The sequence below is a fragment of the Myotis daubentonii genome, chromosome 11 (assembly GCF_963259705.1).
Source record: "Myotis daubentonii chromosome 11, mMyoDau2.1, whole genome shotgun sequence".
In the NCBI taxonomy this organism is placed as follows: Eukaryota; Metazoa; Chordata; class Mammalia; order Chiroptera; family Vespertilionidae; genus Myotis; species Myotis daubentonii.
Genome location: NC_081850.1, coordinates 59,546,468 through 59,556,478, shown reverse-complemented (window position 1 = coordinate 59,556,478; position 10,011 = coordinate 59,546,468). Strand labels below are relative to the sequence as shown.

The 10,011-nt window shown below is 38.1% G+C and overlaps 2 protein-coding genes across 2 annotated transcripts; one reads left to right on the top strand and one right to left on the bottom strand.

Moving 5' to 3' along the window:
• Positions 1-2,793: 2,793 nt before the first annotated feature.
• LOC132211712 (olfactory receptor 13D1) lies at positions 2,794-3,660 on the bottom strand. The gene is given in 3 exon segments (XM_059656214.1): positions 2,794-2,961; positions 2,963-3,636; positions 3,639-3,660. Coding segments are annotated over 3 exon segments (864 nt in total).
• A 4,444-nt stretch (positions 3,661-8,104) lies between these two features.
• On the top strand, positions 8,105-9,801 carry LOC132212799 (olfactory receptor 13C7-like). The gene has a single exon (XM_059658787.1). The coding sequence runs from the start codon at positions 8,369-8,371 to the stop codon at positions 9,323-9,325; it is 957 nt and encodes a 318-aa protein (XP_059514770.1). The 5' UTR covers positions 8,105-8,368; the 3' UTR covers positions 9,326-9,801.
• The last annotated feature ends 210 nt before the right edge of the window (positions 9,802-10,011 follow it).

Here is a 10,011-nt window from a genome sequence, read left to right as displayed (position 1 = left end):
ATAAAAAAGGGGGAATTTGCCGGGAGCCGGTCCATGCTTGCTGTTTCAAGGGACCTGGCATATATGGCATACTGTTCTTAATATGTTTGCTCACCTTCTTGGCACTATGTGTTTTAACCAAGGTCTCTGAGAAAGGTTGTTTCCCCAGGTAGGGATTTTCCCCTGAAGTTAGGGAGGGAATAAAACCCCTCAACTAAGTGCCAGGCGGGTAATTAATCCCTTTAACTATGAACAATCATGCTTAAACTACATAATCTTTTCTCCCTGGAATGGAGATAAGAAACGCCCTAACCTTTGTAATAGAGATTGATAGGATTGAATCAACTGGTATAAATACAGTTGTAACAAGACAGAAACAGACAGAACTCAGAACACAGAACTGAGAACACAGGGCTTGGAAGACAGGACCAAGAGAGACAGAGCCTAGGCACAGAACCTACACAGAACATTCTCTAGGGACAGAAGAACTTCGCTGGAGAGAGCATGCCGGAGGATCCTGGACAGGGACTGGCCTCGGAGCCTAGAGACAGAGCCTAGCGGCAGAACATGGCAAAAGATCCTGGACAGAAACTGGCCTCAGAACCTAGAGACAGAACCTAGCGGGAGAACATGGCAAGGGATCCTGGACTGAACCTGACTACAGAGATTGGCAGGAGAACCTGACTGGAACCTGGACACTGAACCTGACTGGAGAACCTGGACAGAACCTCTCTGGAGATCGAGACCAGAACTTGGCTGGAGATCCTGGCTAGGCTACTGATGAACTGAACACTGTCTCCGTGTCATTCCTTCTTCGCCGACTCCGTCCACACCTTTGGGGACCCCTGGACCCGCTGGGGTTGGACCACGGCAACCCCCCACAGTGATTATGCTGTATTGTTTATTTTAAAGTTGCTAAGAGAATAAATCTTTTAAAAAATATAGTTTTATTGATTTCAGAGAGGAAGGAAGAGGGAGAAAGAGATAGAAACGTCAATGATGAGAATGATTGATTGACTGTCTTCTGCACGCCCTCCTACCCCCCTCCGGGGATCTAACCCGTAACCTGGGCATATGCCCTGACTGGGAATCAAGCCGAGACCTCTTGGTTCATAGGTTGACGCTCAACCACTTAGTCACACCAGCTGGGCCAATTTTTTAATTTAATCAATGTCAAGTTATAAGCTCAACAAGCTAAGTTATTACATGTATGTATAACTGGGTTTGTTGGACTCTGCCTGATCTATTACAAACTTTTCTTTTAAAACTCCCTGAATTTCTTATAGCTCTAAGAGTAGAAGCTGCAGTCTGTTTGGGGGGTAAATTCACTCTTTACTTTGGGAAGGACCATGTTGAGGAGTGCTTTGCATTAGGTATTCGCTCTTTTTTATTGGGAGAAGTGCTGATTTTCATGGAAGAAGGAAATGAATAGACACTATCAATCTTGTATCAGAACAGAAGCTAAAGAGGAAAATGGACTTAAGGGGGGCCCTGTGAATGGGGATGGCTAAAAGATATCAAGAACAGTATTTAATATTGGTAATTTTTCTTACTGATAATAATTCCTCTATTTTATTTTCAAGCCTAAGTAAAGTTATTACACAGAGTGGCATTTTTGAATGTGGATATGTAGGAGACGTAATGTCTCTTGTTTGTGGATAAAAGGTACTGTTGAGAGCTTATGCAACACAGAGCATACAAGATTACCAGAGAGGGAAAATTTAGAACAGTAGTGTGGCATAAAAAAAAAACATACCCATGCACACCAAAAACTAGGAAAATGTAAACACTTTTCAGAAATTATTAGGGAGATGGCTGGAATACCTGCAGTTTAGAAATTAGATTATTTAGTTCTTAAAGGAAGGCTAGAGAACTTGAGACCACCTAGGTAATATATCCTCATGTTTTTAGTTTTTGCCTCAAATGTGAGAGGGATGAGGGGGCGCAAAGGAATGCTTTGGTTAGGGCCTTACGATTGACTATAAGTGATGAAAATTCATCTCAAAACTAGTGTTTTATTGACTCATATAACTAAAAAGAATAATTGTGAATCTGACTTTAGACACAGCTGGATCAAGGAGTTAAAATAACAGGCTCAGACACACTCTCCCTCCATCACTCAATACCCCTTTGCCTCTCGGGCTCTCCACACATGTTGGTAAAGATTGACTCCACATTTTCAGTTGACCAGTTTAGCAACCATAGTAGAAAGAATGCTTCTCATCTCATTATGAGAGACAGCATTCTTGGGTTGAGTCTAATTAGCCTGGCAGGATCATTTCCTATGCTAAATGAATCACTGTGACTAGAGGGATTTGCTTCTTTAATTGCTTAAGCTTTGGTTCCACGCTTTTCACTATTTCCAGGGGGTAGGGTCATCCCCATCTAGTACCACATGTACCTAAAGAGACTGTTTAATTGTCAAAAGGAAAAAAAATGCAATCTTACCACAAGAGGGGATGCTGGAAAATAAAACAATAGATGTTCAATCACAGCAACTGGAAAAGGAGACAGGAAAACAGAGGGAGAGAAAGAAAGTAGATGGAAGAGAGGAAAGGACAAGAGGGAGTAGAAAATGGAGAAAAGAAAAGAAGGAGAGAGAGAAAGGATAAAGGAGATCATAGAGAACAGAGAGAACAGAGATTCATCTTGAGGAAAAACCACGTGCCCTTATGGGACCCTGGGCAGAACTATATACAGTTAGAAATCTCAGACAAGACACTATTCCAAAGGTTTTACATGAGCATTCCGTCAAAAATAATATGACACTTTACATGAATATTTGACTTTACAAGCAGATAAGTTCCCTTGACTTCATCTGTGAATACAAAAGATTTGATCTGGCCCCACTCCATAAGACAGTCCAATGATTTCATTGGATGCTTTTGAGTTTGTTGACTAGGGCATCGTGTACATAAAAAGGGCTGAACCATAGAATAAAATGACTACAGTCAGGTGGGATGAGCAGGTAGAAAAGGCTTTTATTTCTTCCTTCAGCAGAATTAATTCTCAGTATGGAAGAGAGGATGAAAACATAGGATATGAAAATTAACAGTAGAGGAACCATCAATACAACAATGCTTGTCACTGTCATAATAAGCACATTCATGGAGATATCTGAACATATGAGTTTAAGAAGAGCCAGAATCTCACAAGTAAGATGGTTAATGATGTTATTCCCACAGAAAGGCAATGCCAGTGTTAGGACTGTTTTCACTAAGGAGTATAGACAGCCTATGATCCAAGACCATGCAGCCATGTGCACAAACAGCACCCTGTTCATGATGATGGTGTACCTCAGTGGGTTACAGATGGCCACATGCTGGTCATAGGCCATCACACCCAGGAGGACACACTCAGTGGAGCTCAAACCAAGAGAGACAACCATCTGCAGAGCACTGCCACTTGAGGAGCTGGATTTTCCCTTAGCCCTAAATGTGGTGAGCATTGGGGAGCTGAATGATGATGTATAACAGATGTACAAGAATGAGAGGTTTCCAAGGAGGAAATACATGGGGGTGGGAAGGTGAGAATCTAGGATACTGATGATAATGAGGAGGCTATTTCCCAGGAGGATTACCACAAACATGATGAGGCAGAGCACAAACAGAAAAAGTTGAAGCTCGGGGTATTGGGAAAGTCCTACCAGAAAGAATTGGTTACAGCTGAGTAATTCCCCATCTCTTTGTGTCCATGCCACCTTCAAGGTTTAGAAAAGGACAAGACTCAGTGAATTTTGATCTTTTAAAATGTGGATGTATCAAATGACTTTCACTTCTATTATTTTGTTTTATTCTTAGAACTGATCTTGTTCAAATTGATACATTTTTAATCTTATTTCTATGGCATTTCCATGTTTGAGTGAGGAAGAAATTAGATTATGTTAGTTTGCTCTTTTCAGAACTGGGATATATCACTTTTTTATCGAATGGTTAATTAGATTAAAAAGTTAATAAGAAAGAAATAGCCCTCTTACTGAGACCTATCTTTGAACTGAGTTACATTAGATTGTCCTGTGTTATTTTCCCCATGCCTCCATCTCTTTCTATTAACAACATAATCACATTAATTGTTGTGTTGTTGTTTTTCTTAATTTAAATCACACCCCTGATCCTTTCACTGCTTGGCTTTGGGATATCCCATTTAAATTCTAATTAACTAATCACAGGTTGATGTCCCTGTTCTGTTCTTTATATCATGGATTAATTGGTAGTTACTTATTTGCCTTTGACTATCCCTACAATCTGTCATGTTATGTCTTTCTAGAATAGATTCTTTCCTGCCAGATACAAAGTCGGAGGAACATGCTAAAAGCATGTGAGAGAATGATCATGAGTCTGTGAGAGAGACTCTTATGATGAAATGAGTGAATATACTGATCATAATGTAGTTGTATTATGGTGAATATTTACCATTTTGATAAACTTTAGCCTGAGGATCTAGATCAGCGGTTCTCAACCTGTGGGTCGCGACCCCATTGGCGATCGAATGACCCTTTCATAGGGGTCGCCTAAGACCATCCTGCATATCAGATATTTACATTACGATTCATAACAGTAGCAACATTACAGTTATGAAGTAGCAACAAAAATAATTTTATGGTTGGGTCACAACATGAGGAACTGTATTTAAAGAGCCAGAAGGTTGAGAACCACTGATCTAGATGAAGTTTTGTGTTCATTCAACAAAAATGTATGAAACATTGCCCTTATCTAACTTCAAGGTGATGAAACTAAATTTTCTAGACTTATTATGAAATTAAAATTTTGTTCACAATTTAGATAAAATATAGCCATATTTGAGTAAATTATTTTAAGGGACAGAAGAGGTTGGAGCCAAATTAAGTGTCTGGTCCTTAATTATGTGGTTAATTTGTCTTTAGACAGACTAAAATAGACAGATATACCAGCTTCCTGGTAAAGGAACAAGAAGATGGCATGTGAATACCATGTAAATAAGAGCTACAGAGGGAGCAGGGAGTTAGGGAACCAGAGAAGTGTGTGCCAGCCACTACAGGGGAAAGCGTGGATTGATGTATGGCCCAGCAAGAGGGAGAGCAATGTGAAGGCAGAAGCCAGTGCAAGCTCTGTTTGAAGTATAGTCAGGCAGTAGGGGAGCTGATCCCAGATATTAAGACCCTAGACATTGGCTTGCCATTCTTGTAATGGCTGTAGTACCTGGCAGAGGACTAAAGTGATTCATGGGGAGCTAGGGAAGAAGAAGACAGTTTCTGGAACAAGGCGGTCTCAGTTAGTAAACACTGAATGAATGAAATCAGAAGGGAGAGAAGATAGACTAGGGCTTAGAAATGTTGAAGCACAGTAATTAATCATGAGTCTCAATAAGTTCATCCTAATTGTTTCTTCATACCATATATGTACTGGAAAGGGGTGGAGGGTTGAAGCTATAGTCATATTTATATGGTGTGTAGGTACATTTGAGACAACAGAATATAATTCTGTACCTACCAGAGTAGCTTAGAGAAATACACTAAATATTTTCTCTTCTTTTTCATTTAAAAATTCTAAAAATAGTACTGTCTCACAGTACTGCCTTGATACCTTCGTTCTAGGAAAGGCCAGAACTGGCAATGATGACAGGTGGGCAACCCAGGCTTGGACTGGATTCCATGTGAGTCCAGTCACAGGAAGTTAGGTTTGCCAGGTTAGCAAATCAAAATAGATGACGCCTAGTTAAATTTGAATTATTTCTAATTGCTTTTGCATATGCACACTGGGATAAAAGAAAAGTATTGCATAGGAATTCTTGTACTAAAAATTACTTGCTGTTTATCGGAAATAAATTACAAGTATCTATATTAAGTACCTCTTCAATTATATTTCTATAACTATTTGGCTCTACTCTAACATTATTTTGTTTCACATAATTTGCTTATAAAACTTCTTGCAGTTACATTTGCATTGTAATATAGCTTTATTGTGGTCACATCAAAACTATTTAATTCATTTGTCCACTGAACATTCATTAATGAGAAAACATGTTCAACATTTGCATTGCAAGCCAGTATACCGAAAATGTATTTGCATAAAGTTAAGAACTCTGAGAATTGGTTTTCAAATTTGATTTGTTGAAGCATAGAATACCATTTTTCATGGCATAAGTTGCTTTCATATTGTTCAAGATTATGTTGCATCTTTTGCTCAATAACTTTTTATGATTATCATCCACTGACAAAAAAGAGTGCTGTTTTCTAATTTTACTCTATTCTTTTTAACAGTATACATGATTATTTTTATTGTTTTAATGCTGAAGAGTATTTTATAAAAGAGTATTTTATAATGATTGATTTCAAAAGATAGTCATGACATAATTATCCACTTCAATCAGAACTTCTTGTACTGTTCAGAAGTAAAGTATGGTTTGCTTATCTCATGGAACTTGTTGGCGTGGTCTGTTCTGTGTGTATCATGCCAATGTGGGCATGACTGAAGGACAAGTTGGATAAGTTTGGGGTATTGTGTATATACAGGGTGGTAGGGCTTACAGTTGTTTGTATGGAAAATAATATAATAGTTAATAAAAATAATACAAGAATAAACTCTATTTCACATCTCACAACTATAAACCCACTTTTGCCCAACCCTGTATTTGAAGAGAAGACATGAATGAGAAAAATTAAAATGACTATGCATACAATCTGGCTCTTTTAGAGCGACCAGTGATAACAGTTTATGGCCTCTGAGACTCCAGGATTTAGAGGTCAAAATAAAGGATATCAGCAGATAATTTATTAAAAACAAAGCATTATTTTGACTTAAGTGTCACAGATTACTGACACATCTCTCTATCAGATATAGTCAATTTTAATTGACCATTTGACCTAGGTAGCAGTTTTAACTTTGCTCTTCCCGGACAGTTATAAAGTCAGAAGAATTATTTGTTTTGTGAGTTATACTTCAATTAAATTGTATTAGCAACCTTGTCTTAATTGCTTCCAAGGGACTTCATCCCGAAAGTACTAGAAAGTTTCTAAATTCTATTCAGTCCACATTGTGAACTTTAAATTGCTTTTGGGATTTAGGAACATCCTCAAAGCAGCACAGACTTGAGGTTGCTCTGGTGCTCTGTTGGCTGGTTCTTTAAAGGAGCCTCATAATGTAATGAATGTCAAGAGCCCACCTTTCATCATTACTGGAAGTCAGTGCTATTTTGTCACTGGTAAATTATTCTTATTTTTTAGCAATAGCAATGGCAGATACTTGATGTTAATGAAAACTGAGAAGCAGATAGTTCCTTTAGTTATCTTACTGAACTTATTGAGATGAAATATATGAGATTAACAATCTCATAAAATAATAGGACTTCTGTTTCTGGCATTTTAATGTAGAAATGCTCTATATTCCAGTGAAGTGGGATATAAATAATTATAACATATTGCTAATGCTGAATGATATTTTGAGTGACTTAAACCTTTTTATTATGGGTAGTCTGAACATGCAGGGGGAGGAAGATCAGAAGAGCAGTTGTTAGAATAGAAGGAGCTGATTTCTGTGCAAGGAGAAGATAAAATGTATTTTCTCATACTTGGAAATAAAAGAGTAAATTCCCTTTCACTTAAATTCTTAGATTATACATTTATTTATGGTTTGGCTCTAGACAGACATGTATGCTAGAGTTATTCTGAGAACAACTTGCCATTCATTATGTGTGTCAGATAGGAGAGTTACCTAGATGGTCCAATTTGTACTGGAAAAGACAAAGAATAACAATTTTATCTAAAAATGTTTTCTTTTACAAACACCACTAATGCCAGTAATTAATGTTCTTAAGAGATTGCAGGTATACATTTCCTCCAAGTTAGAAATAACCAAAAGTTCTTTTTCTAAAAATACATCTTTTTGGTTTGTTCTCCTAATCACAAAACTCTTCTAAACTGAGGTTGTTACCATTGAAAAAGGAGTATATATACTATTTTGTTTTAGTAGCTAAAGAATAGTGATTTTTGTTAAGGCTAATGTAGTCATTGTGGAGGAAATACATATATATATATATCCTATATATCTCCAATAATACTTTATATGTTTTAGATTTGTCTGGTCAAAATGTTATAGTAAAACTGCATTCAAAATAATTTCAAATTCATAATGTAAGTGAGATACATAATTTAACCCAGTTGTGTGTCTTCTGAATCTTCTTTAACAAGGATTATTTTTTTGAGCTAAAGCCTCTTTTATGAAGTATACAAGTCTAACTGATCTAGCTTAGAAGATAGTAACATTCTTATCCTATCCACCAATCCAATTTTAGGTCCATATTACCCACAAGGAAGCCACTTAAGGATGCAGACAACTCTTACAGACACTGCTTTAACAGGTCCTTGTACGTTCTGGCTGCTGCAGAATTCCTTTTGGTGAAAGAAAACATTAACATGGGGAAGACCAATCAATCTTCTGTGACAGAATTTGTTCTATTGGGGCTTTCTGGCTACCCAAAGCTTGAGGCCATTTACTTTGTTTTGGTCCTATGTATGTACCTGGTGATCCTGCTGGGAAATGGAGTCATCATAATTGTAAGTGTCTATGACTCCCACCTGCACACCCCCATGTACTTTTTCCTCAGTAACTTATCATTCTTGGATATTTGCTACACCAGTTCTTCTATTCCCCTATTTCTCAGCAGCTTAACTTCAAAGAAAACCATTTCCTTCTCTGGATGTGGAGTGCAAATGTTTCTCTCCTTAGCTCTGGGAACCACAGAGTGTGTCCTTCTCAGCATGATGGCATTTGACCGCTATGTGGCTATATGCTTCCCTCTGAGATACCCCATCATTATGAGCAAGACTTTCTATGTACCTATGGTTGCCGGGTCCTGGATTGCAGGGGCTGTCAATTCTGTGTTGCAAACCTCTTTTGCCATGCAGCTTCCTTTCTGTGGGAATAATGTCATTAATCATTTTACTTGTGAAATCTTAGCTGTCTTAAAATTGGCCTGTGCTGATATCTCTATAAATATTATTTGCATGGCTGTTGCTTATATGATTTTTCTTGTTGTCCCAGTACTTTTCATTTTTGTTTCTTATGTTTTGATTATGTCCACCATCCTGAGAATTCCTTCTGCAGAGGGAAGGCGCAAAGCCTTCTCCACCTGCTCTGCCCACCTAACAGTGGTGATTATATTCTATGGAACCGTCTTCTTCATGTATGCAAAACCCAAGGCTAAAGACTCTGCCAGTACAGACAAAGGATACGTCACAGACAAAATCATCTCTCTCTTCTATGGAGTTGTGACACCCATGCTCAATCCTCTCATCTATAGTTTGAGGAACAGAGATGTGAAGGCAGCTGTGAAGAATATGTGTCAGAAATGCTCCTCACAGGGAACATGAATGCTATTAAAAAAATTTCTTTACTCTGAATGCAGGTCTTGTTATCCCCTGAAAGTTCCAAAACAAAAATAAGAGTTGGTGGTACCATTAATCCCTGAAACTAATTTTTCTGTTCCTGGTATTTAAATGTGAGAGAAATCTAGGGCCTACCCTTTCCCTTCATGACTGGATTAAAGAGAAAGGTACAGAAATTTAGGGGTAAAAGGATTTGTTAGGTCTGATCAAATAATTGAATCAATGCCCCCTCCCCTGGGAACTGACCTTTAGGCCACTTCACAATGGACATTCCACTTGCTTAGACCACATTCCACTTGCTAACATGATTCTCTCTCCCCTCTGGACTATCCTAGAATCCGGACCTGCACAAGAGAATTCTCCACCCAGAGAAAGCCTGCCTAGAGTCCTTTAAAAACCTGACTCCCTGTCTTTGGGTGCTGGCACCATTTTGGGGCTTAGCCCATCTGGTATCCAGATGACCGAATTTATAATCCCTCACCACTTTGGCCTCATGCATTCCTCCTTTGGCGACCTTAACAGGATTCTCATTCCAACCATCTACTTTCTCACGGATAACAAAATTTAGTTCAGGAATGATGGATTTTATAATCTTATGTAAAAGGAAATATTATTTTACTAACTTAACCTCTTACCCTTTACATGCATTAGTTTTCTAGTCTCATCTCTTT